At 44.7% G+C, this 27,209-nt stretch overlaps 1 protein-coding gene across 1 annotated transcript in view; it reads left to right on the top strand.

The window, feature by feature from the left end:
- zswim5 (zinc finger, SWIM-type containing 5) overlaps window positions 1–27,209 on the top strand; it is a 66,499-nt gene that overhangs the window by 31,024 nt on the left and 8,266 nt on the right. The window contains exons 2-11 of the mRNA XM_023404062.2: window positions 16,544–16,731; window positions 17,712–17,880; window positions 19,413–19,561; window positions 20,558–20,708; window positions 21,911–22,087; window positions 22,219–22,395; window positions 23,101–23,247; window positions 23,372–23,509; window positions 26,067–26,218; window positions 27,038–27,140. Of these exons, the coding sequence (XP_023259830.1) occupies window positions 16,544–16,731; window positions 17,712–17,880; window positions 19,413–19,561; window positions 20,558–20,708; window positions 21,911–22,087; window positions 22,219–22,395; window positions 23,101–23,247; window positions 23,372–23,509; window positions 26,067–26,218; window positions 27,038–27,140 (1,551 nt within the window). The remainder of the gene's footprint in view (window positions 1–16,543; window positions 16,732–17,711; window positions 17,881–19,412; window positions 19,562–20,557; window positions 20,709–21,910; window positions 22,088–22,218; window positions 22,396–23,100; window positions 23,248–23,371; window positions 23,510–26,066; window positions 26,219–27,037; window positions 27,141–27,209) is intronic.

The following is a 27,209-nucleotide window of genomic DNA, read 5'->3' as shown; positions in this document are numbered from 1 at the left end:
AGCCCTTCATTGTCCATACAGAGGGGATTGGAAGGCTTGCATCACTGTTGGTTCAATCTCAAGCCGTCCCTGTACTGTGTGAATCCAGGCTATTGTGATGTGTGTGTGTGTGTGTGTGTGTGTGTGTGTGTGTGTGTGTGTGGTGCCATACTGAGCCGGGCCAACGAGTGCAGCCTGATCCCTCCTATCTGTCCTATATTACCAGCTCGGAGATAAATGACCGAGATCTCCGTAATGAAGAAAGCAGAGGACAGAGAGAAAAATACATCCAGGAAAAACGGTTTATTGTAAAATGCATTGACATAGAGAGAGAGAGGGAGGAAGAGAGAGAGAGAGAGAGAGAGGGAGGAAGAGAGAGAGAGAGAGAGGGAGGGAGAGAGAGAGAGAGAGAGAGAGAGGGAGGAAGAAAAGGGGGAAAAGAGCAACTGAATGACTGAATAGAGAAAGTGAGAGAATGGTCTGCCTGGCATTGTGTGTCCCCCTAGTGCATGTCGTAAAGGTCTCTCTCCCTCTCTCTCATCCCACCAGTGTGTGTGTGTGTGTGTGTGTGTGTGTGTGTGTTAGAGAGAGAAGACTGAATGAATGTCTAGCAACTGGAAACCTTTTCTTTTGTAAACTCAAGTCTCTGCCAGAGAGCATTGTGAAGCATTGTTTATCATCCTCCCCTCCTTTGTTATGTGTGTGTGTGTGTGTGTGTGCGTGTGCGCATGTGCACGAATGTTGTGTGTCCTTGTGTGATAGTTGACATTATCAGATGATTGCTCCCACTATTCGTCTGTGTGTGTGTGTGTGTGTGTGTGTACATGTACATGCACACGCTTGCATGTGTGTGGTTATGTACATGACAGCTGACATTATTGGATTGCCTCTAGTGTGTGTGTGTGTGTGTGTGTGTGTGTGTGTGTGTGTGTGTGTGTGTGTGTGTGTGGTCGTGTTCATATACAGCTGCATGTTTGTGTGTTGACAGTTGACATTATTGGATGATTGCTTGTGTGTGTGTGTGTGTGTGTGTGTATGCATGCGTGTGTGTTCTTGTGTGTGGTTATGTACATGACAGCTGACATTATTGGATTGCCTCTAGTGTGTGTGTGTGTGTGTGTGTGTGTGTGTGTGGTCGTGTTCATATACAGCTGCATGTTTGTGTGTTGACAGTTGACATTATTGGATGATTGCTTGTGTGTGTGTGTGTGTGTGTGTGTATGCATGCGTGTGTGTTCTTGTGATTATTTTCCATTCAAATGTGGCCCGTGTTCTGACAACAAGATCCTCTAATGCTTTAAAAGCAGCCGTGTGTGTCACACTTGTTGTTGACGAGCTACACACACTCTTGGCGGCAGACAGCAGAACAACAGTTTGTAGTTTTGTGCTGAAACCTCAGTGGTGTGATATTTCTACTAAACTGTTTACCAGAATGAATTAAATCATGTTTCATTCAACAAACAGTTTACACTCTTCTGTGTTTTATTTGAAGTGTTGATCTATAAGAAGTTAAATTTGTGGTTTTAATTTTACATCTCCTCTCTCAGGCTTCTCTCTGCAGCTCTAGTAACAACAGGTCGGTGAGCCAATCAGAAGAGAGGAGGTTCTGAGTCTCTCTTCTGATTGGCTGACTGTTTTCTGAGTGATCCAATAAAAATACAGCAGATTTCAGGTAAAAAGACTCAGAGAAACCAAATTCTGCAAGGTTTGGATGGTGGGTCCAGGTGGGCGGGGCTTGGTGACTGCTTTGTTGTGACATCACAAAGTTCCAGAAGTCCTGACGGCTGGTTTTAAGGCTCAGTTTCTGAATACAGGCTGTGTGCATTTCTCTGTGGACTGAGGCTTTGATACTTTCACAGTATTAATATAGAAGCTAGAGCTGATCTATAATCACACTACACATGGACACAGACCTTTACACTGGAGGAACTTTGACCTCTTCAGCCCCCGTGTATAAATGGCTAACGCTGTAAATGACCTGAGAGTGAACATGGATGATAAGAAACATTTTGCCTCTGTGTCAGGACCACTGGGTCTGTTGTGTCCCCCTGCGCCGGGACGAATGAGAGAGCTGCTTTTTGAACACGGTGCTAATGTCGGCGTGAACGCGAGCTAACTGTAAATCTCTGAGGGAAACCTGAGTTGGTGAAGCAGTCAGGCTGCAGTGACAGATGTTTCTGTTTGAAATAAATAACCTCCCCTGCAGAATAAAGCTCACTTTGTTAAGCTTGATCCCGGCTTTAGACAGCAGATTCAATGGAGTAGACAACCTGCGTCCAGTATAATGCAGCAGAGCCTTTGTGAACAGAGCCTGTGAGTTTCTTCAGCTGCCCCCCCCCCCCACTGATTTGATGTGTTCTGTTTATGGCACTTAATTCCCACTCTCATCATTTATCTTTTCAATTCATGTTCAAAAAATTAGGTTTATCGTCATATATTTGCTTATGCAAGCAAGCCACCCCCCCTCCATCCATCCACCCCCCCCCCTCCAGTAGCTGCTCTCCTCCCTCTCCCCTGGCTTCCTCCGCACGGCCTCCTGGCTGCTGCCTGCCTGCCAGCCGCCTCTCACCCATTGTGGGCTAACAATGGCAGGCGAGGCCCCAGCCTCGAGGCCTACAGCCTGGGTCTTAGAGGGGGTGTCGAGCTGGGCGGTGCTTGGGGGAGGAGGGGGTGTGCTTGCCCGTGAAAGGCTGACTCTGTGGGGGCAGCCAGTAGGGGAGGGAACCCGGAGGGAGGGAGGCAAGAAAAAGCAGGTCACGCCCAGATTAAAATTCAATGTATGCCCCATGTACGACTGTCTGCCTATGTCAGCAAGCTGGCCTCGGTACACTGTGTGTGTGTGTGTGTGTGTGTGTGTGTGTGTGTGTGTGTGAGCAGGCAGGAGGAGGGGGGTGCAGAGAGAAGGGATTCTTAGGATTTTGAAGGTGCCATGCTGGCTCACCGGTTAAGAGAGAGAGAGAGAGAGAGAGAGAGAGAGAGGAAGGGGAAGAAGAGAAGACCAGAAATAGAGAGGGGGGAGTGAGGGGAGACGTGTGTGGATGGGAGAAAGGAGGAGGCAGTAATCAGAGTGTCTGGCCCTCATCATTGCTTTGCTTCAGCTGTTTTGAGCTCAACACACCTTCAGGGTTTGTGTGTGTGTGTGTGTGTGTGTGAGTGTGTGTGAAGGGGGGTACTCTAATGGGGGTAACAGCAGCGTCATAATGCATGCAAGACAAAGCTGATTTGGTGATGCATGCTTCCTTTGTGTTGCTGTTGCATTTTTTTTTTAAGGGGGGGTACAGGGCGGGGGGGGGTGTCTCTGTAACACACACACACACACACACACACACACACACACACACACACACACACACACAATCCAATCCCCCTCTGTTTTGGGCCCCATCCCCATATGGTGGCTTGGCTTGATGAGAGCTTGATGAAGTCAACCAGAAGTCCCCCCCACCCCTCTGTGTGTGTGTGTGTGTGTGTGTGTGTGTGTGTGTGTGTGTGTGTGTGTGTGTGTGTGTGTGTGTCATTGCAAATCTGTGATTGCTTTTCAGCTAATGGATAAATGAGAGTTTCACCCTTGCAGAGTTATTGTGTGTGTGTGTGTGTGTGTGTGTGAGAGAGAGAGAGAGAGACAGACAGAGAGAGAGACAGACAGAGAGAGAGAGAGACAGACAGAGAGAGAGACAGACAGAGAGAGAGAGAGACAGACAGAGAGAGAGGGCATGTGTGGATCGTCAGCTTGTATTTTGGCTTGCAAGCTGTTTTCATTATATTTCATTATTCATGTTTCATGCATGATTGTGCAAGTGATCAGCTCTGTCGGGGTGGAGGCAGATCAGGGGGCGGAAAAGGTTTTTAAACTCAGACCGTCCAACAAAACCACAAATGTCACAACCTTTTGCGTCAGACAAAATATTTCCCAGAAAGAGCTGAAGAAAATATCTTGTGGAAGTGGAACCAAAACATCCCATAAAACCTGCAGTCAGTATTTATTTTCAGATGTGCCGGCAGGGATTGAACCGATCCCACGTCTGAAATTCTGCCTCTTTTGTTCGATATGAACCTCTGAGCGAAACGAGCGGTTAACAGCCGGTAAACAGGCAACCAGATTAACCAGTAAACCACCAGCATTTACTTTAATTTCCCCGTGTGTGCGCTCAGAATCCAAACAGTGATTCACCTTCAGCAAATGTTAGCGTCTAAAATTAACCGTCTGTAAACGCTGCTGCGAGTCAGAAAGGGGTTTTTTCAGCCTTGTTTGTCAGAGTTAAGCTGAAACACACCGACGTCTGCCATGAAGTCGTGTTGACATGCTGCACTTGGGCCACTTTCAGTCACCGCTGAACATCAGAGAGACGTTCAATTATTCATATTGTGTGTGTTTTTGCTAATTTTGTGTGTTTTTTTTTTTTGCCGCACGCCTCCACGAGAGCGTTGTCATCTGCTTGACAAGCCTAGGTCAATATTCACTTATTCTGAAATGTCCTTGAAGTTACTTTTGTTCAGTCTTTAGACATTGATTTTGGCTGCTTTCATCAGATACCGGCTTTTAGATGCACAATAAACAAAAAACACTGATTAATAAAGCTGGATTCGTATATCAAATGTTCAGCTTTGTGCTCGATTGTGTTTGTGCACAAACTACAAATGCTCGGCTTTGTACCTCCTTCCTCTTGTGTATGTGCACAAACGGAGCCGGAGTGAGCTTTTTCTTTCTTTTCTGTTTTTGTTGCTACCTCGCCATTCCTTATGTTGTGTCCGCCAACTCAGAATGGAGCCATTTTGTCTCCTTCAGTTCCTGAAATGAAATATAAGCCTCTTAAATGCATACTTATCTTGCCCTGCAGACTGTGCTTGAAGAGCAAACACACACACACACACACACACACACACACACACATGCACGCACGCACACACCAACTAAAGAGGCATTGTGATGCCAGCCCTTGTTGTTCCTAAGACGGCGACTGCATGCATATGGCAGATGGTTGTTCCTTTGCTTTTGCATGCCGCCATATTAAACAAAAACCATGGCTAAGGCCACGGCTGGTTTAAGGAAAAGGGCAAAGTGCGAGAGAGACAGAGAAGGAAGAGACAAAAGAGCAACAGAGGGAGAGACGGAGACAACAGGCTTGGCATACATAAACACAAGCAGGAAATCCATGTGTGTGAATGTGCGTGTGAATGTGTGTGTGTGTGTGTGTGTGCATAACCACATTAACATTGCATGCTTTGCTTACAGAGACACACACACAGAAAGACACAAACCCATCCTCCTAAAGATAACCAGGATACACAGAGATGCCAGATGAATGGTTAGCTGCAGGGAAGGATCTATACATGTAGCAGATATAGTGTGTGTGTGTGTGTTTTCATGTTCATGTATGGGTGGTTACACTTTATGTTAAAAAATTGGTGTTGCATATGTAAACTAGTATATCCGTGTGCATGTCTTTGGTAAGATGGTGTATTGGTAATTGGAGGGTAAATCCAGTGCGGTGACCTTTCACAGCTGTCGGCTCCTTTCATATGCTTACATGCTGGTGTGTCTTGTTAGTGTGTGTGTGTGTGTGTGTGTGTGTGTGTGTGTGTGTGTGTGTGTGTTATATCATGTTATGGTTCTGTCCTCTTCCACAAGCAGGAGAGGAAGTAATACACTGACATTTGGGGGTCACTTGTCCCACTTTTAGTCCCAGTTCTGTTTCTTAGCTGCAGTGAAAATATCTCTTGACTGAAGTTTTAGAAAAATATATAATAAAAAAAAATAAAAAAAAGATATTCAGGAGGCTGCCAGCAAATATTTGTGATATTAGAAACTTGCCTTTGGCGACCAATTCCAACAAAATATCTCCTGTCACGCATTCACTCGTCCTAAAGTTCATCAGATGCTACGACATGAACACATGTTGTTTTGTGCTTTTATTTAGCTGCATGGAAAAGACCAAGACACATTTAATTAGCATGTATCATTCAGTTATGTATCTTATGTAGTTGTTTTTACCTGTTACCTAATGTGCATTTGTCTGACAGCTAAACAGGTGAGACATATCAGTAGCAACAATAACATTATTAAACTTCTAAGTTCAACTAGCTGCTAGCAGCGAATGAAAGAAAGCTAGCTCTGTGTGATAACGTTAGCATATATTTAACACACTGCTTCATGTGTTTGTCAATAATAAAAGTGAACGGCCAATTGTTATTTTTTGCAATTTGTTGCCTATACAAAAAAAAAAGATAAAATGTCACCAGGCATTAATGTTAGCTTGTTTGTTCTTTTACAACGATGTGATTTAATCCCACACTGGTGAGAAAGTTTACAGTTTATGAGTTTATGCTAGCTGCCTGACAAAGTAAATGGATGAAACGTGACAATCAACACATGTGAAGTTTTTTAAAATGCCAAAAAGCTAACTGTTTGCATCATGCTAATGGAAGCTAGCTCTGTGTGACAACATAAGCATATATTTCCTTCACTGGTTCATGCATTTATCGATGATTAAAGGGTAAAGCAACTGTTATTTGTTTTTGCAAATTACCTCCCAATACAATTGTTACCCAGCAGTCACATTAGCTTGTAGGCTAATCGGGCTAATGTAAATTTTTTAAAAAGCCATGAAGCTAACTGCTTGTTTCATGCTAATAAAAGCTTTTGTGTTAAGGTTACAACATTTTTCACAAACTATCATTGGTGTTTATTAGTGACTGAAGTGTACATTGACTGTTTTTTTTTTTTTTATCCTTACTAATTAGCATAATGCTAATGTTAAGTTCTTTGCTACTCATTGAGGCTTTCACCAGTTAAACATTATAGTTTTAAACCTGGTAACAGTCAAACTTTTTATAAGTTTGAGTGGTTGCCTGGTAACAATATAATATGCTGACAACATTAATACACGTTAAACAATGACATGTCACACTGACACACATTTAATTCCCTTCCTCGTCAGGGTGTTCACACGTACAGATGGAAAGAGGCAGCCTGTTTGTTGCTGTTTGTTGCGTCTCACTGATTTTGTAGCCTTCAGGCACATTCGCTGGTCTGGTTTTGCGTTGGGCGTCTTATTTACATATCTGACGCTTCCGTGGGTTCGTTTTCAGTGGGAATTAACACAAGCGCTATTGAGTTGCCGCCCAGGGCGCCATAGCTCATTTGCATAAAGTTAAACTCCACTATCAACTCCCTGTAGTTGCCGCTTTGAATCTTTGCATCTCCGATACGAGCACCTGGTGCGGAAGGTTTTGTCGTCTGGAAGTCCCAACTTTTCTAGCCAGACAGTGAATGTGGGCTTTATCACTTTGCAGGGGAGTGACATGAATCTGTCTCTTGTGCGTTTGCAGCCTGATAAATTGCTTTTGCTCATCTCTTTTGTAAGAGTGGCCAGACAAGGCCGCAGCACAATAATGCCTCTACACTAAAATCAGGGCAAACAACGGGCCGGAACAAACAAAAAAAAAACACATCCGTCTTATCTCTAATTTAGCCTTGGTTCACACACGCTGGAGAACGGACAGTTTTTTGTGTACGACACACACTCACACACACTCACACACCAGTGCCCTAACTGTGCTTCACCTCAACCCAGCCTCAGCTTTGTGTTCCATATAATTTATTTCTCGTGTTTGTGAGCGAGCACTTCTGCTTCTGTCGCTCTCAGGTTTTTTTTTTTGGTGGGTTTTCTTTTTTTTTTTTTTCTCCTGCAGAGCTGAAAGCAGCATTTATGCCTTTTCTCCTCCCCAGGTAACCTTCATTCTCGTGTCGCACATGCTCACAATGGCATGAATCGACCACTGACTCTCCATTAACAGCAGAATGTATGCAAATAATGAATTGGACCACTTTGGCTTTCAGGTTGTGTAGTTTGCTTTCAGATTAGATGAATGAAGTCCTTGATTGAATTTCAGACGGCGTCATGGAAAGGATGCCATCCCTCCCTGCATCCATTCATCCCTGCAGTCTTTATCCGAGGCAAAGATACCTGTGTGTGAGAGTGTGTGTGTGTGTGTGTGTGTGTGTGTGTGTGTGTGTGTGGTCAGGACCAGGACTTAAACGCTTTATCTTATGTGCTCTTCCTCATTCTGATGATTTGAATCGGTCTTTGTGCCTCTCTTTCTCTCTCTCTCTCTCTCTCTCTCTCTCTCTCTCTCTCTCTTTGCAGAACTTCTTTTCAGAGTAATCTGGTCCACGTCTAGCGCCACCTCCTCTTCCTCTGGAGGTCTTCTCTCCACTTCCTCCATTTTTTCTTTTTTTTTTCGTTGCCTCTTGCTCAATCAGGTTGGGAACTTGGGGCTGATATGTCAGCCTTTTGCTGATTTCAGCTCTGTCAGATCTGCAGTTTTTCTTGTTTCTACAGTGACACATCAGCTGAAAGGGACTTGATTAAACCTTTCTCTCCCATTTATTTCTCTTTCTCCCTCTTTCTCCCCCTCTCCTCCCTGTCTCCTAGTTCTCTCCTCCCCTGTCGCAACAGAATGGAGCAAATCAGGGAATCAATTCAATGTAATCATGACAAATGAGTCCCGGCGGTTAGCAAGGATTTTGTGTGTGTGTGTGAGTGTGTGTGTGTGTGTGTGTTTGGGACAGGGCTGCTGGGAAATCACAAATGAATCAATCAACTGTTATCGCATCAGCAAACACTGCAGGAGGGAGGGATGGAAGGATGGATGGGTAAATGATGGATGGATGGATGGATAGGTAGAGGGGAGGAGAAGATTCAGTGTACTCAGTGTGTGTGTGTGTGTGTGTGTGTGTGTGCGTGCACGCGCATATGCACGTCTGCTGTGCAGAGATAGATGGCTGATTGAATACAGGGCCATGTGGGTGTCTTGTGTGTGTGAATGAGAGCGAGCGGGGGGGTTCTGTGTTAACCTTGGAGCTGTCAGAACAGATGGAAGATGGGAAGGGCCGCAGGCTGCGAGGGATGTGCTGGCTGCTGGAGGAGGATGAATCCTCGGCTACTTTTGGAAAAGGGGCAGCGAGATTAGAGACGGAAAGAAAGCTTCTTTCTTCTTCTTCTGGATGTATTTCTGCTGAAGGTGGAGTTTCTTGATCAAAGTAAATAGTAATGTGTCACTGGCGCCGGCGGAGTGAGGGGAGCGTTCAGAGACGGAGTCAGCTCATGTGTGACTGAGGAGGACGAGCCAGAGCGTCTGACGAGGAAAGCGTTGTGTTTAATCGGTTGTGTTCAGTCATAAGAGACGACTGAACCAAACACAAGTTCCTGCCATTGCAACAAGACACACGATGAGATGACATCATCAGCCCACACACAATATTTCTCAGGTGAACTCTGGGAAATGCATTAAAAAAAAACATACTAACAAGCATTAGAGTCCGACCGAGTCTGGATTTTACTATATTGATAATTAATAGTTTTTAAAAATCTGATACCGGTACAGAAACATGAACAGAATTTGTTTTATTTGTTGAGGTTGTAAACCTCCCAGAAACATGATGACCACATCTTGTGATCAGTTTCATTAGTATCCTAAACGACAGTCATGAAATATACGACTCTTATTGGATGAGAAAAAAAGGCATTACTGTTCTTTTTCCCTGAAGTGTTTTATTCGATATAAGTGCTGGTGAAGTTCGGTCTTTGTTTCAGTTTAAGTGGCCCAGCTGAAGATCTGTGGCAAAAGCAGCAGAAGTTTGACTTACATTAAAGAAGTGTGACTAACATGTTCTGAGTGGCACTTTGACATTAGAAAAATAGACTAATCAGCGTAGACGATACGATGTAATGGCGACTTTAAACATAAGTCAAACAAATTTTCTGCAACGCATCATATACACCAATATGTGATGTGCATGAAACTGATCCTATAGTATCACTCAATCCTACCCATCAACAATATTTAAAACCTACAAAAACAACAGCCCGTACTCACTGCTGCTCAGGATACAGGAGCCATTTAGCTCTTTCTTCGTCGGCGTAGATCGACTCACCACAGACACCACGACTTAGGTTTCCCTGTTTTCTCTCTCTCAGCCTTACAATGTTACATGTGAACCTGCAATTGTAGTTTCAAGGTTTAGTGTGTAGTGTTTGGTTTGTACAGGTGATAGCTCCTTACATCGGCTCATGCTGTGCCTCGACAGTCTGTTGGGTTTTCCTTTTAATTTTCACACTAACCTTTACCAAACGGGGGATGTGGTGATCCAGTGTGGGTGGAGAAATGAAGGAGTGGCTCTTGGCAAAGCGTGAGCAGCGTGGGCACAGCGCTGTGGGGGGAAGCAGAAGAATGAAATCAAAGATTCTCTTCCTGAACTTTAAAATCCACTCTGAGAGGTGGGCGGGGCTTGTGTGTCTGTCTGCGAGGCCTGTGGTGAGGCGGTGGTTGAATAAGACTGTGGTTTATTTGTGTGTGTGTGTGTGTGTGTGTGTGTGTGTGTACATGCACACTTTGGCTCACCGCCCGGCTCCATCTCTCCAGCTGATTAGGGGTTAATGGCCTATGAGCGTGGGGAGCTCTCTGCCTCCTGATTGGCTGACTGGCTTCTGTGTGGGTGGGGTTGCAATCGAGTGACAGATGGTGTACAACCGGGAGGGAGGGAGGCAGGGCGACATGTGTATGTGTGTGTGTGTGTGTGTATATATATATATTTACATGGAAGCATGGCGGGGTCTTTAACTGCAATACAAAGACGTATAATGTCTCGTCGTCTTTTCTCCTCTACTTATTGTCTCTTCACACATTTTGTGGTTTTCTCACACATCCATAGATACAGCAGATTTATAAAGAGACACCTATAGTTTATATGTTGCTAAGTCGTACCCACATACATCACTATACATTTTGATTGAAACGCAAATAATCCAGATTTAAAAAAATCCACATGCAACATCTGAATTCTCTTATTTGACGAGAAGTGGGGAAAACGCTGTTTACTTTTTCAGTGAAGAATTACAATGAGGATTATTATATCAGGGGGTTCCATGTTCACACAGCTCTACTGTATATGTAGAGTGTGCGTAGGTTTTCTGGGCAAGCATGAATATCTGCATCAGAACAGACAAAAAGACATGACACACACACACACACACACACACACACACACACACACACACACACACACACACACACACACAGAGGGCCATGTGACTCTTCCCTAAGGATTAGGCCAGATCATTGTACTTGGCAACTCTCCCAGTTTACACACATCACACTCCTAATTCACCTTTGTTAGAAATTCATCTGTTTTGCTGAACCAGACCCACAGCTAGGATGGATGAAGTGTGTGTTAGTGTGTGTGTGAGAGTGTGTGTGTGAGAGAGAGAGAGAGAGAGAGATTAGCGATATCTTCTGTGAATATCACTGACTAGTTTGCATCGTTTTGTCTTTATACTCAGTGTGGCATTAAGAACAAAAGCAGACAGGCTCTGAAAAGGTCGTTTTGTTCGCTGTGTGTGTGTGTGTGTGTGTGTGTACGTGTGCATGCTTGCAGACTGTCTGATGCAGAATCTTTTTTATCAAGTGTCATTGCATCCCCATCTGCTGAAGACACACTGTCTCCCTCAGCCTTTACACACACACACACACACACACACTAGCAGTTTACATGAGAGTGGCATTAAGAAAAGAAGAAATGGTACAGTTTTACACTGAGCCTTGGAGTAATGAACCACTAGATACAAGTTTATGAATGGGAGAAAGAAGCCGAGGAGTACCTCAAGGTTCTGTACTGGGTCCTCTTCTATTCGTATTGTTAGTTGAGGCCCGAAAAGTCACTTTGTTGCATGGATTTCAACCTGTGAACCTCTCAACATTTGCTTGTGTCAAATAGGACAGGAGATGAAGTCTATTGTTGTGTAACACCGGCGGTGTTACACTGGCGGTCTGTGGGACATCGGTTCACAAAAGAAGCGTCTTCTTCTTTCACGGATAAAACATGCAACATGTTCTTTTTGGAAATTCATTTCAAGGATTAGTTTGTAATTTTCTTGCCGGAGTTAATTGAGAAGATCGACACCTCTTTCGATTTTTTAAAGTAGATATAAAGCTGTAGACAGGAGCTTTAGCTTAACTTAGCATAACGACTGGAAACAGGGAAAGCCGCAAGACTGGCTCTATTCAAAGGTTTTCCTCTGTTTCCAGTTTTTATGCTAAACTAAGCTAATCAGCAGTCTATATTTACTAGACCGATATGACAGTGGTATCGAGCCTCTCAACTTCAAAGTTTCTCACCTAAAATGTCAAACTGTTTCTTCAACCAATACGTCCAAGAGAATCCAAAGGTGTTGTTGCACATTATATCCTGCAATGCGACACGGAGTCTCTGGTAGAAATGGTCGTGTTGGACTGAGATACGAATGCCAGAAACTGGTAACTTAACCAGATAATTAAACCCAGCACTGCTGCAGGTTTTATGTGTGAAACTGGCAGAAGATAAATGGGGGGGGGGGTACCAGACATACGGACTGTGAACTGTGTCTGAGCCATTTTAGACTTGATTGAAAGTGAAAAGAGCAGCAGTGTCACCGTCACATTCATCCCTGTGGCCTGAGCAACAATAGGCTTTAACTTAACAGACACAGAGGGAGAGAGAGATGGGGGGGTGTGGGGTGTCTGTGTGTGGGGGGGGTTGGGGCTTAGGGTCCGAAGCCAAGAGGAAAAAGGGAAATCATCACTCCCAGCTGTGGGAAAAATTGAATGTTGAATGTCATCTGCCATCAAAACTTCTGCAGTCATCAGAAATGCTAGACTGGATTTCTGGAGACAAGTGCAGCGATGACTAATGACTGACAGGACATTATTTTGACTGCTTGGGGGGAAGATAGCTCTCAAATGTCCCCCCGATGCTTTTAAGAAATGCACTCCCCCTGATTTCTTGCCTGATCTTTTGCCCTCCGCTGTGATGATTTCGCTACTAGAAGATCAAATTTGGACTCCCTTACACTAAGCTGTGGTTACTGCAAATTGGCTCTACAGGTATATCCATTATAGAGACGGAGAGAAGGAATAGAAAGCCTTTTTTCTGACATTTATGATATTACCATGTGCTGCAAGACAAAAAAGATTGGTTGGACAGGCGGGACTCAGTGGGAGGGAGAGATTTCAACAATTTGGAGGACTCTTTATGTCTATCACTGGCAGATGCATCAGCCTCTCTTCCTCCCTCTGCAGTCTGTTCTCTCTCGGTGTCTTGGCTCACCCTTCCTGTCATAGTCAGATGCCCCTGTCCGGCTGAGTGGACAGTTTGTGCCGGTCAGTCGATCTCTTCTGGAGACGGATGGGCATGTTGGTTAGTTGACAGCGAGGTTGTTCGGGAGGCACGTGGAGGCATGTTCGCTGGCGTGAAGCCAGCTACGTCAGTTTGTCAGTGCGTCAGTCAGCGGTTCAGATTGTCGTGGGGTCAGTTGGTATGTGGATATGTTGGCACTGCGTTGCAAACACTCAACTTAAGAAAACAAGTCGTACTACTGAGTTTAATGGCTCGATTGTTCAGCGAAAAACTTGAATCTGGCTCAACTTTTGCTGCAACGCAATGTGTCAGCGTCTACCTAAACAAACACATACTAAACAGGACGGTTTGTAACATGGAGGACATAATTCTGTTTCTGTTTATCTTTGATACAAAGGATGAAACGACTGTTGTGAAAATAACTTGTGGTATTTGGTGCTGGCGCCATTACCAGCCTCATTAAGTAGATCTTGTATCGGCAATGACCTGATCCAGTCGTCTCCGGCCTGATATTATCCTACATAAAAATAACTGCAATGAGCTTCACACAGCGAGGTGTACACATTTTAAATTAGGGGAAAGGAGTTGAGGTATTGGTATTTATATTCATAGAAAATTAGGATCTGTGTTTACCACCAAATCACAAATTTCTCCTCTTACCTGTGCATGTAGCAGCACACCTACACGGTTTAGTTGTATCTGTAGGTCAGTGTTAGATGTGTATAAGAGACAGGATGTGGCGAGTTGACAAATCTGGTTCACAACATACTCTGGTCAGTTCATGCGCCATCATGTGTTCGTTCATCCGCCTGCGTCAACCCCTGATGTGGTCGATTTTTCATCTTCTTTTTTTCTTAAATTGTTGATGTCTGTGAATGTGTGTTTGCGTTTTTGTCTGTTGGTTTGTCAGAACTTTAGATGTGTAGCCTACTTTTTTTTTTTTTTCAGATCATGCTCAAAATAGCCACATCATAGCTTTCCAGTAAGCTTGCTCATTCCTCCCTTTATATCTCCCTCTCTCTCTCCCTCTCTCTCTCTCTCTCTCTCTCTCTCTCTCTCTCTCTCTCTCTCTCTCTCTCTCTCTCTCTCCCTCTCTCTCCCTCTCTCGCTCTCTCTCTGTCTTTCTAGCTGTGAAATCAGCAGTGGGGTTGCTATGGTTTGGCGAGATACAGTAATCCAATGTGTATACACACACACACACACACACACACACACACACACACACACACACCTCATAAATAATTGACCTGTCACTGTGAGACGACAGGACAGACCAGATACACTCTCCCCTCCTCTATTCTCTGTTCTCCTCCTCACATTTCTCTTCATATCTCGTCCTCTTTATCCCCTGTTTCCTCCCTCGTCGTTCTTTCACTCACTCAGCTTTTTGTTCCACCTTTGCTTTTTTCTTGTCCTCTGCTCCTCTTTTTTTCTTCACAATATTATTTCTTTCAGTACCTGTGCCGCTCAGGCTCCCTGCAGTTGATGTTGGACTGAAACGGCTTCATTTGTTCTTTATGTTTTAATCAATCTACTAAACGTAGATCTGTGTTCAGAATTAACTTCTGTTCCTTTGGGCGTATGCATATTTACCTTTTTTGAAGTAAAGGGCAGTAGGTGTTGATATTAGTACGAACACATGATTAAGTATTATTCTACCAAGTGGAAGCATGTAGTTACGAAATAGAAGAGGATTTAGGGTAGAGCCTTGAGGTACTCCAGTTTTTTCCTTCCCTTCATGAAACTTGTATCTCGATCCAAAGTTTGATGCCTTTCTGGTGTCACATGTAATTTTTGATAAGCTTTTAAAAATAAACTTCACAATAAACTTAACCACCGCAGACTAAGATGATTTCACTGTTCACACATTCATATTTATTGCACTTGTGAAAGCTCTCGTAATTTTACTGAGTGAACCTGAAGAAGCCGCAGGCGAAGCGCGTTGTTCGCTCTCAATAAAAGTCGCAGTGAAGTCATCTCAGTTTGCGGTGGTTAAATTATATATTCACTTGTGACCAACCATCACCTGACCGCTTATATTGGCTTTGCATGGGAAGTTTTGTTCACCACCAGGCGTTAAATAGCTCGATATTTTCTGAGGGAGATCCATTGGAAGGAATGTCCTTATACAAAAAAATGATTTTTCGTACGAGATCTATTCCACGAGTCTCTGAGAAGATTTCAACCAGTTCCCTCAGTAGGTCATCTACATTAGTCTGGATTCGATCATCATGTTAATTTGAGTCTTTCTAAAATGCTAGGACCCTGCATCACAAAACAATAACGCCAGCAAAGGCTAAAGGCTGTTAAAAAGTTGTGTTCAAGCTAATTGTGAATACTGCAGCTGTTGGGTTGTTCACCTGGTAGAGCGGACTTAGTCCTGACCGCAGCAGCCATGGTTCAAGTCCGACCAGTGTCCCTTTGCTGCATGTCATCCTCTCTCTCTCTCTCTCTCCCTGACTTTCCTGTCTGTCTCTCTCTGTTTCTATCAGAAAAAAGGCAAAAATGCCCCCTCCCCCCCAAAAAAAAGAAAAACTACAGACTACAGCTGTTCTGCTGATGGCCGACATGCACACGCATGGGAGGGAGGGAGGGAGTAATGACTCAGTAGTCAGTGTTCAGAATCCATCCAGCCAAACATCTGCTGGTAAGGGCCATGTAGAGCCAACGATGCCTGATGCACTGTAAAAAGTACAAAGAGTGGTCGGCCAACAACAGCCCGACAGTAGCCAACAGGAAATAGACCGCTTGCTGTATGAGGGCTGTAAAGATTAACTACGCAAAGCGGAGTTAAAGCAGATCTATTTAATCAATCAACTGGCCTTACTATCTTGGACGGGGGGGGGGGGGGGGGTGGATGGTGTGTGTGGGCAGGAAATGAAAACACCTAGCAACCTCCTTTTTTCCACCGCAAACACACAAATGCACAGAGACATAAGGAGAGAGGTGGAGAGAGTGTCGGGTGGCTCGGTGCCCTGCTGGAGACGTCTCATCAGAATGTGTGTTTTGTACTGAAGGTTCACTCTGTTTGTTTGTAGAGGCTCAGATTTCCACAGATGCTCCTTCTCTCCTTCCCCTCATGCTTCTGTTTCTGCGCGGCAGTCGACACGACGTCCAGGTAGAAGCTGAAACAAAAGGAGCTGGAAATGTTTATTTGGGTTTTTTTGGGGGTGAAATTGATTTTTTTACTGTCGCCATTAAAGTCTTTGTCCTGGTTTTATTAGTGACTGCTGGAAAAAAAACAACTTCTCATTTTCATTAAAATGTGAGTCCAGATGGTGAAATGCGCGTTTTAACAATGGCCCCTTTATGCTGTTTTTAATTGAGTGATGAAGCCAATGAAAGCTCACTTCCCTTCCCCCCCCCTTGTCTTCCTTGTGTCTTCCTCAGGGTTTCACCTCAGCGGCACAGTAACTGAACCCACCACGTCGTCAGAGCCGGAGGTCACGCACAAGGTGGCCATCAGCTTCGACCGCTGCAAGATAACCTCAGTCACCTGTGGCTGCGGGAACCGGGACATTTTCTACTGCGCGCACGTGGTGGCGCTCTCTCTTTACCGGATTCGCAAACCTGAACAGGTAATAACCACAACGATCTCTTAACCTAAACTCAGTCTCTCCAGAACACACACCACACATATTCTGTATATTAATCATATTCTCAGGAACATACTCTTTCTGGTGACGGTTGTTTCCCCAAAGATAAGTTTAAAGTTATGTAACTGAGGCACTGCTGGAAACCACTAATAGCTAATCCAACTGGGTTTTTCAAAATGTAATAGTTTTATAATGCAGTATTATCTGACTTTATCATTTTCCAATATCTTTAATTGTGATGGGAAATGTAGCAGCGAAACTCAAACATTGTACACGCCAGATGAACAGGTTCCTCTCGCCTTTTCAGATCTTCATGTTTCTAAATCTGTAGATTAATCTCTGCTGTCCTCTGCTGATCGCTGGGTGTTCGATTCAGCTCAGCTGGAGTTGTTACTTGCAGCTCTAACTTTCTCTGTGTTGTTTGCTGCTCTGTTAGCTCAGCCTAGCTCATCATATTAGCCTCTTGTTTCCTACAGCTAACGTTACGATGGCTTGAATTTAGTATTTTTTCATTTTATTCTATACATTTTGTGATATTACTAAGACATAGAAAGTCCTATTGACATGGTTCTTATGACTGTGAAACCCTCCTCTAACCCTTCATATACAGACATGTGGTGTTGAAAACATTTGAACAAGGCAAGCAAAAGATCCTAAGAGTTTCATACTTTTATTATTGAAATCACCTTCTATAGCACCTCTCTCATACTGAATGATGTCGTTCTGAAGCCTAAGTTATGCTGAAAATCACAATTTCTAGCATGCCTAGCTTAGAAAAGCAGTGACTGTGTGTAAATAAAGGAAGCGCCACCTGAACAAACACAGCTTTTTAAGGGTTTAAAGTGTTTATAAAGTTTGGGTTTAATCTGCGAGTTCCTCATTAAGGAGATAATTTACAGACGCGTTTGTTTTTAAAAGCACTCGTAATGAAAGCTGACATGTCGCATGTGTTTCTGTTGCAGGTGAAGCTGCGGCTGCCCATCTCAGAGACGCTGTTCCAGATGAACAGAGACCAGCTGCAGAAGCTGGTGCAGTACCTGATAACAGCCCACCACACCGAGGTGCTGCCCACCGCTCAGAAACTGGCCGATGAGATCCTCTCCTCCAACTCTGAGATCAACCAGGTCCATGGTGAGAACGCAGCTTACGCGCCGACACGTTCAGTCCGTCTCTTTCGTTTTCGTTTCAGGTGAAGAAGAGTCATCCGCCAAATCCACCTAGATCTGATTTTATAAATGTAATCAGTGCGTGGAAGTCGAGAGGAAAGTACAAAGCTTTTCCTAGTTCTTGAAAAGTCGTAGTCTTTGTGGAGATGCTGTCCATCCGTCTGCAGCGATATCTTCACAGCAGCAGGCCAGACATGAAAGCTTCCGGACTTGAAACGTGCGGCATGTGAGCCTACAGGCTGTCCTACGTCAGAGCCCCTGATTACTCCGGCGAAGCAGCAAGCCGCTCTTCAAATGGCTCGTTTGATTATTTCTCAGTTCGCACTCTCCAGTCACCGCCTCCTTCCAGCGGCAGGGGCTGTGTTGCAGGAGAGCGGAGTAAAAGAAGTTGAAATGATGAAATGGGTGCAGCAGAAGGTAGAGAGAGATGAGTGGAAGGGAAGTGGACACTGAGAGGAAGAGACGGGAGAAACGGCACTCGGGGAAAATGGGGGGGGTGGGGGTGGAAAGATGAAAGCGCCAGAGAAAGCACCGAGATGAAAAAGAAGAGGAGAACCACAACAGACGAGGCATCGGGGGAAAACGACAAAACGGGCACACATCCTTTCACCAAACAAAACTCTTTATCTGTCTCTCTATTTCATCCTCCTCGCTAAATGTTGACATTCTCCAGCTCGGCCCGTCCAGGAAGCCCCGCGCCGTGTTTCCTCTCTGTGTTTGACAAGGGGGATCATGGGGGTTGAAGTTCAGTCGATCCAGGAGCGAGGCTCGTCTTTGATGGAGGAATGCGGCTGTTTGCTGCAGCGTACTCCCAGCCAGTTGGAAACACATCTCTGGGCTTTCCTCAGCTCACTTCCTGCTAGATCAAAGCAGCTTCCCCCTGTGGAGCGCATCTACATTTCCCTGTAGTATTACTCCGACACACACACACACACACACACACACACACACACACACACACACAGTGCAGGAGGGAAGAAAAATAAAGCTGGCCTTATATTCCCTGTTTATGATTAGTCTAAAAAGAGCAGCTCACGTCGGTGCACTTAAAGTTTAATGTAAAAACAAATAGGTGTGAGAGCGGCGAGCGTCAGCAGAGATTTATGGTTTTGTTTTCAGGACGGTCCCTCAGCTTTTAAAGGATCAAATCTTGGATGTAATGTCAGTATCTTGTTTTTGTGAGTGAGGGTTGTCTAAAATAAAATCCCTGTTTCCCGCGGTCGCCCTCCGTTTGTTTTCTTTCCTGGGGTGTGAACCGAGGACAGGAAGAGACGTGGGTGTGTTTACAGCAGCTTTGATGATGCGAGAAGGTCGTTAATGTTCGACTGAAACCGTGCTCCTGCGCTCCAGTTTTTTCACACATTGCTGTTTGTATATGTTTCTATCAGTGTAGTATTGTGTCATTAAGTGTGTGTGTGTGTGTGTGTGTGTGTGTGTGTGTGTGTGTGTGTGTGTGCGTGTGCGTGTGCGTGTGTGTGTGTGTGTGTGTATCCTCAGGCGCCCCAGACCCAACTGCAGGTGCCAGCATCGATGACGACAACTGCTGGCATCTGGACGAGGATCAAGTCAGGGAGCAAGTCAAACAGTTTCTATCGCAGGGAGGTTACTACGGCTCCGGGAAGCAGCTCAACTCCATGTTCGCTAAGGTACGCATCGCTGCCCCCCCCACACACACACACACACCTCTGCTTTCATCTTATTATATATATATATATTATATATATTCATTGGATTCATTCGTCTATATTGTTATCAATAAATCCGCAAATTAACGTTTCGCTCGCCAGCGGCCTCTGAACTCACCCGTGACCCTAAAATGCACCATTTGTGTCTATGATAAGTCTTAAACATGTTTATTCCTGCACCGTACCACTAATGTTTTTTCCTAACAATGGTTCCAGTGAGTTGACAAATGGTTCAAACACTCCTAGTGAAGAATCCACTGCGAATTATCACACAACTCTGCATTTCCCCACAACTCCATGTTGCCTTTTAGCGTCTTTTCAGCTCCTTGTTTCTTTTAGTTTTAAGAACCAAAACAGCAGCCTGACGCAGTTAGTCTGCTGCACGTGTGACAAGCTCTGTTCACATGTCAGCAGGTTTAAAGCCACTGGATGTGAACATAGACCGACTTTAAAAGGTTTACTCCGCTTTGCGTTCTTGTCTCCCTGGTAAAAGTCTTGATTTCCTGCAGGGAAAATGGCAGAAATGAAAAATTGGCGCTGAGAACATCTGGAAGTTTCTTTTAACTGTTTAATTCAGACTCCAAAGGTCTTGAATGTGGTTAAATGTAACTTCATAGTCGGCGTAAGGTTCTTATAAACGCTCTTAAAGCTCTTTGTCTGAGGGAAACAAGCCACTTAACCACGACCTATGTTCTGATGAGTCCTAGCTCACAATTTCGGTTCCAAAACCTTTTCTTCCATGTAGTTTTATGTGGCATTCAGATGGTTTTATAACATCTAAGAGTTGATGTTTGAACCGTAGATTACTGGATGACATCACGCGCTATCGTTTCCTTTTCAAATTCGAGCCGGGACACGCCCGACCTGAGCTTCCCGCCTCGCCTCGGACTTTTATTGGCTTCCTTGTTGAGATGATTTGGCTGAGCGACTAAACCTGCTCGCTCCGGGTCTTTCCAGGTGCGGGAGATGCTCCGAATGCGAGACTCCAACGGCGCCCGAATGCTGACGCTCATAACGGAACAGTTCATGGCGGACCCTCGTCTGTCGCTATGGAGACAGCAGGGCACGGGCATGACGGACAAGTGTCGGCAGCTCTGGGATGAGCTCGGTAAGAACAGTCAGAGAAACGCACGACCAAAAGGACTTGATTTGTTTGTGATTTTTTTTTTTTCATGTTGGCCAATCAGCTGTCAGTCAAACACAAGTGTCCAGTCTGTCAGTTACTGAGACTAATGTCTAGTCACCTTGTCAGGTAAACGCTTATCCAATCAGTAAGCCATTAGGTCATCCAGTCAGTAGCTTCTCCTCTCCCCTCCTCTCGCTGCCCTGAGTGAATGATAAAGGCTGCCGATCAATACGGCTGCTCAGCTTCTCTGCAATCAATCTCAGCATTTAGGAGGTCAATAAGAACACTTCCTGGGTGAGCGAGGGAGATCATGACACAGACGCAGACAGAAATAACAGCCAGACAGTCGGGGGTTTGTTACCTGATCATTTTTCTCAGACGCAGACGTCGTCTGACAGTCGACCCGAACAGGTGAGTTCAGAGCAGCGAGGAGGAGGAGGAGGAGGAGGAGGAGGAGGACGCCGACGCCGCCGCCGCCGAGCCGCCAGCTGCAAATGGAACAACTCCCCCTTCTGTAACTGGCCAAGTCAAACTTTTGTGAAGCTCAAATGTCTGTTTGGCAGTGGCAGCTTTAGTAAAAAGAAAAGACTAAATGCAAAAATCTTTATCAGATTATTTCTTGTTTTTCTGCTGGATCACTTCAGATTGTCGGGCTTTTAAACGCCAATAGATTGTTTTAGTGCCGTAACTAGGAATTATTTTCATTTTCAATCAATGTGTTTCTTGTTTTCTTGAATATTCAATTGATCATTAAGGCCATAAAACATGTGTTGTCCTCGGTTCACTTGTTTTATCCAACCAACAGCTCAGAACCCTCGACCTCCTCAAATTACTGGAACGTTTAAACATGTTTTTTATTTTTTAAGTTGTTGTCAATTAATTTTCTGACATATTTTCATAAGTCTTTAGTATTTATATTCAGGGTTCAAATTTTTTTTTTAGTTTTGAAGCTGTAATTTCATGTAAAAAAACCAAGAAGACATTTATTGTCTTAGAATAAAGATAGAAATCCTTCAACATATTACCTTCATCGTGAGGTTTCTCTTGATGGAAGAAGACATGTTGGAGTGTAGGGCGCCCGCTCGCTGTTTCCAAGGCTCGAGGAAAAAGAAAAGAAAGCACATATCGCTCTATAGCTCTAAATCCTCTGTATCCTCACCTCTGACTGCCGTCATTCCCCCCAGGTGCATTGTGGGTGTGCGTGGTGCTGAACCCCCACTGTAAAAGTGAGGAGAAGAGCGGCTGGCTGAAGCAGCTGAAGAAGTGGGGGGACATGGACGTCTGCCCGCTGGAGGACGGCAACTACGGCAGCGAGCTTCCGAACATCACCAACGCTCTGCCGCAGAGCAACCTCGCACAGGGTCAGCACCAAAACACACACACACACACACACACACACACACACGTGTATATATACATATGATATATAAATACACATCAGAATTCATGTGCAGAGATGGGACAACATGACACTGCGTTTCGTCTCTCTCAGACTCTCTGTCCCGGCCGAGGAGGACGGTGTTCAGCCGAGCCGTCGAGGCCTGTGACCTCCACTGGCAGGACAGCCACCTGCAGAGGATCATCAGCAGCGACTACTACATGTCTCCGTCCTACCAGAGAGAGGGGGAGAGCCTGCTGTTCAACCCGCAGGGTCTTCCACTCTGGCTGGGTAAAATCCTCCTTCATTACCCGGAGAAATAACCATATTTACCTACTGCATCATTTGCACTCTGTGATGTGATTTATTATTTATTTTGTCAAAAAAAAATATTTATTCAAGCTGCAAACATACACTGAACAACAGACACACACACACACACACACACACACACACGCTTCCTGTGCAGCCTGTCACTATAGAAAAAACTTCATTTTCAGAAGGAATGACATCGTTTCTGTGGCACTTCCATATACACACAATCTCTAATTCCACTGAAAGCTGACCCAACACACACACACACACACACACACGCACACACACACACACACACACAGTAATTCTGCTGATATTGAGGCCAGTATCTGCAGTAAGCAGCTTCCAGCTAAGATCTGTCAGATTCTGCAACTTAAGCCAGCTATCAGACACACACTGGCGTTCTGCTGAGACTGCACTCTGTGTGTGTGTGTGTGTGTGTGTGTGTGTGTGTGTGTGTGTGTGTGTGTGTGTGTGTGTGTGTGTGTGCCTTTAGTAACTACATTCAGTGTCCTGCAGTGTGTGTTTTTGTCTATTCTGTCTATTACTGAGAGAGTGAGTGAAAAAGTTTGGAGGAAAAATACACATCTGTAACTGGCTGTAGTGATGTGTGTGTTGTGTGTGTTGTGTGTTGTGTGTATCTGTCCTGACCCTACCTTTTCTCCCCTGTTGACCATACAGACCACGTCCCGACAGCGTGCGCCCGCGTCGATGCCCTGCGTTCCCACGGTTACTCCAGGGAAGCCCTGCGATTGGCGGTTGCCATCATCAACACGCTCCGCCTCCAACAGCAGAGACAGATGGACATCTACAAACACCAAAAGAAAGGTAACACACACACACACACACACACACACACACACACACACACACACACACACACACACGGTGCTGTGTCTGTTTTAGCGGAGCGGTGTAAAACCTTGACCTCTCGTCTCTCCTCCTTGTTCAGAGCTTCTCCAGAGGGGTGTGACCTCCACCACCAACCTGGAAGGCTGGGTGGGTCACCCCTTGGACCCGATTGGCTGCCTGTTCACCACGCTCACCGAAACCTGCCGCATGGACGACGACAACAGCATGGACACCGGAGGTACGAAACAAAGACGCACCTCTGTTTCTCCTCACAGTGAGACTCAGTTTAAAAACGAGGCTGTGATGAAGCTTCACATTGTTACCAGCAAAAAGACGGACGTGCTTCATCGCCTGCCTTCACAAACATTACACTCTGTTTTCACCTTCCACCACCTGAGTGTCTTTATCATGTCGGCTCTTCTGCAGAGTGAATATTTAACATTTAGATCTCGTTTCTGACATTTACTTTGTGCTACGACTGAACGCTTGGCTAATCCTCGGGACCACGACGCGATGACAGAGGCCGGACTTTGTTCCCTCATCGGTCACTTATTCACGTATTCACTCTGTCTTCTGCTTAGAGAAGCCGTCCGGTCGATCCATGTTCCTTTGTTTTTAAATTGACACCTGACACCGCTGTCACCAGTTCGGCTCCACCCACAAAATACGTCATCGCTGTTTACAAACACTGTGGAAATAACTTTAGCTCATTATTAGCATCATTAGCTTATCATTGTTTGCACTGTTTGAAGGTGACACCTCGAGCTCCTTATCAGACACTTTAAAGACTAAATGTTTGATCTGTTTGTTGAAAAATGTATCGATAACGAAAATGATTGTATGTTAACCTCAGAATCATTCGTCCTCTGCGTGTCCCACTGTTCAGTGTCTGAGCTACACTCCTGTCCACTAAACCTATGAAGTAAACAAAACACACACTCGACCGTGACGCTCCTCACGCCACAGTATGTTCATCGTGGAGCTCATTTCACAAACAGGAGGTGTAACTCCTGGCACAGTTGACCAGCCGGCCGACGCAGAGGTGATGGGGTTCACCAGCAGTGACTCATCAGACAACACACTCCGTGTTCTTATACGAGGACCAGGCGCTATTGTGCTGCAGACGGCCATAAACTAGCAGAGCATGAATGGATCGAGCTGCAACACCCTGCTCATTTAGACCATGCTCTTTTTAGTGTCTGTGTGTGTGTGTGTGTGTGTGTGTGTGTGTGTGTGTGTGTGTGTGTGTGTGTGTGTGGTATGTATAGAATCCATCACCATTTGCATTTCTCACCCTGCCCAGGGCCTTTTTTTTTGCACCAGTGGTCATTGCAACAAAGCAGAATAGGGGCTGGGTTTTCTCATTGTCACCAGGCTACAGGGAACTATTGTCAGTTCAAACAATGCAATGACCACTGGCACACTCAGTGGTGTGTGTGTGTGTGTGTGTGTGTGTGTGTGTGTGTGTGTGTGTGTGTGTGTGTGTGTGTGTTGGTGAAAGAGTGAGTGATTGTCTTTTGTTGTTTTGGGAATTTGAGGAGAGTGGTATGATTAGTGTGTGTGTGTGTGTGTGTGTGTGTGTGTGTGTGTGTGTGAATAGCCCTGGTCACCATGCTTTATTTCCCAATGGAAGACAGCTGGGAACATCTGTCAAAGAATGGGGAGGGACCCAGACTGATGTGTCACCCAATCAGAATGCTCATTCATCACTGATCTTTTCAAATCAACCAATCAATCAACAGCCGATGTATAAAAGAAAAAGGAAAAAAAGAAAAACAAAATGAGTTAGCGATGGGGTTAAGTCTGTAAAACCAGTTTCCACTTCACCCTAGATTTACGCACGCACTCACACACACACACACACACACACACACACACACACATCCCTGGAATAAACAGGATTGAGGGGATCTGTTGCTCGGAGGGGATTTAAGCAGAGTGATGGGGGGGGGACAAATGGGCACCAATCAACAGCTGAGACTCTGGTGGCATCTGTTCTCAGTTATAGTTGTCAGGCCTCGGTGTGGGGCTGAGCGGCCATCTTAATACTTTGTGAGCACAGTCTGCCGTGTAGCCCACATTTCTTTTATGTTGCACGCAGCTTTAATCGCTCCCCGGTCGACGTTTGTATTTCCTGGATGATTTTAGTTCGGTTTAAGACAAGCGAGCGCCGTCCTTCATTAAATGAGGAGCATGTCCTACTGCAGTTCTCTGTAAAAGAGTAACTGGTTGATGTAATCGCTCCTTCCATCTCTTCTACTACACTGTAAGAAACAGGACAAAACGCCCACTGTCCTTGTTCCATGTGAAAACGTGAATGAGGACCGTAGATTCTCTTTTCCCGTTTGTTTTACAGTGAAGCTCAGTGTTGCCAGGTTGGATAATTTTCCACCCAACTGGTTCTACTTCTTATTTAATTTATTTATGGCAGCTTGAGAATTTGAGCCACCCTCTGGGTAATTTCCTGCGACTAAAAAGTTCGGCAATGAATCCCTCCCCTCGTCCTCTGAGAGCAGTGAGATGGAGATTAACAGAGCGCCGAGTTCAGTAGCTCCACAACACAATGACTGAAAACTGATCACTGACAAACGCAAAATGTCATTTCAGTTCAATTAACACGAGACTGGAAGATTTTTAGTTTTTTTTTCCTGTTCAGATTATTATTATATATTATTATTATTTTTTGCTTTACCTAACGTTTACTAGGAACACAGACCTGGAAGCTGCGAGGACAGAGCTTCATATTTTTCATCTTGTACTCATGTAATACTCTAATTTCTCTTCCTTTACCTCAGAAGGAGAACCCAGACCTCCAGTCTACCACCATGTGCCCGTGTGGGGAAGCCCTGACGGTGGGGAGTCATACCTGACTCTGTCCTTAGAGGTGGCTCTGATGGGCATGGGGCAGCAGAGGATAATGCCCGAGGGCCTGTACGCTCAGGATAAGGTATGCTACTTCTGAAATACACAGTCGCATGATGATTTGTAGTAATAATATATACATCTGAACAGAATCTTGAGTTCTAGTTGGCTGTCTGATTTTTATCCCCCTGAAAGAGAAATGCATTTATGGTTTGTTGCATATTAAAAATTTGTCTGTTGTAGACAACACCGTCATGATAGAAAATCACTATGATTAAACGTCTGTGTGAAGCACTCTCCCTGCAAACAGAGAGAAAAGGTCACGTCAGTTTTTCCCCCCCTGAAAAACACACAGAAAGTCACAGTACTTAAGTTCACTGTGAATTAGAATCAATCCAAGGAACGTTTCTTTGTGCGAGTGGTAATCTGCTTTAAAGTGCTTAACACGGCTGCCACAGACCTTTGTTAATGTCACGGGAATCAGCAAAAACATTAATGTTTTAGACAAGAATCGCATATAAAAATCTGTGAAAGCAGCTCTCAGGATCTGTGGCTGAAATAAAAACAGTCTCTGTCGTGTAGTGGATTCATTCATTCATTCATTCATTCATTCAAGAGTGTGAGGAATTAAAGTACTGCTGGTCTGATAATACCTCAAACTCAAAATCCCTTCTTAAAGGGTATTTACACTTCAAAGTGTTTTTTTTGTTTTTTTTAAGGTGAAGTCAGTTTAGTTTTTACTCCATTTAAACAGGTTTAATTAAAGGATCTCCACTTGTGTGTTATTCTTGAATAGATTTAACAGTTTAGCTCCTTTAGCTCCAGATTTCCCTCTCGCTTCTCGTCGATATCAAACTGAACATTTATCACAGCCAATCAAATGTTTGTTGTGAATTTGTTGCAGGTTTGTCGCAACGAGGAGCAGATTGTTGCAAAACTTCAAGAGCTGGAGCTGGACGATCTCCTGGTTCAAACTCTTCGGAAACAGGCCATACAGCTACTAGATGGTACGACGACAACAACAACAACAACAACGACGACAACAACAACACTTTGTGTCAAAGCTCGTACGATAC

This window comes from Seriola lalandi, unplaced genomic scaffold (assembly GCF_002814215.2).
Source record: "Seriola lalandi dorsalis isolate HSWRI2012SDOR001 ecotype SW California unplaced genomic scaffold, Sedor1 jcf7180002054208, whole genome shotgun sequence".
Taxonomy (NCBI): Eukaryota; Metazoa; Chordata; class Actinopteri; order Carangiformes; family Carangidae; genus Seriola; species Seriola lalandi.
The sequence above is the reverse complement of the archived record's forward strand: the minus strand, read 5'-3'. Positions and strand labels throughout refer to the sequence as shown.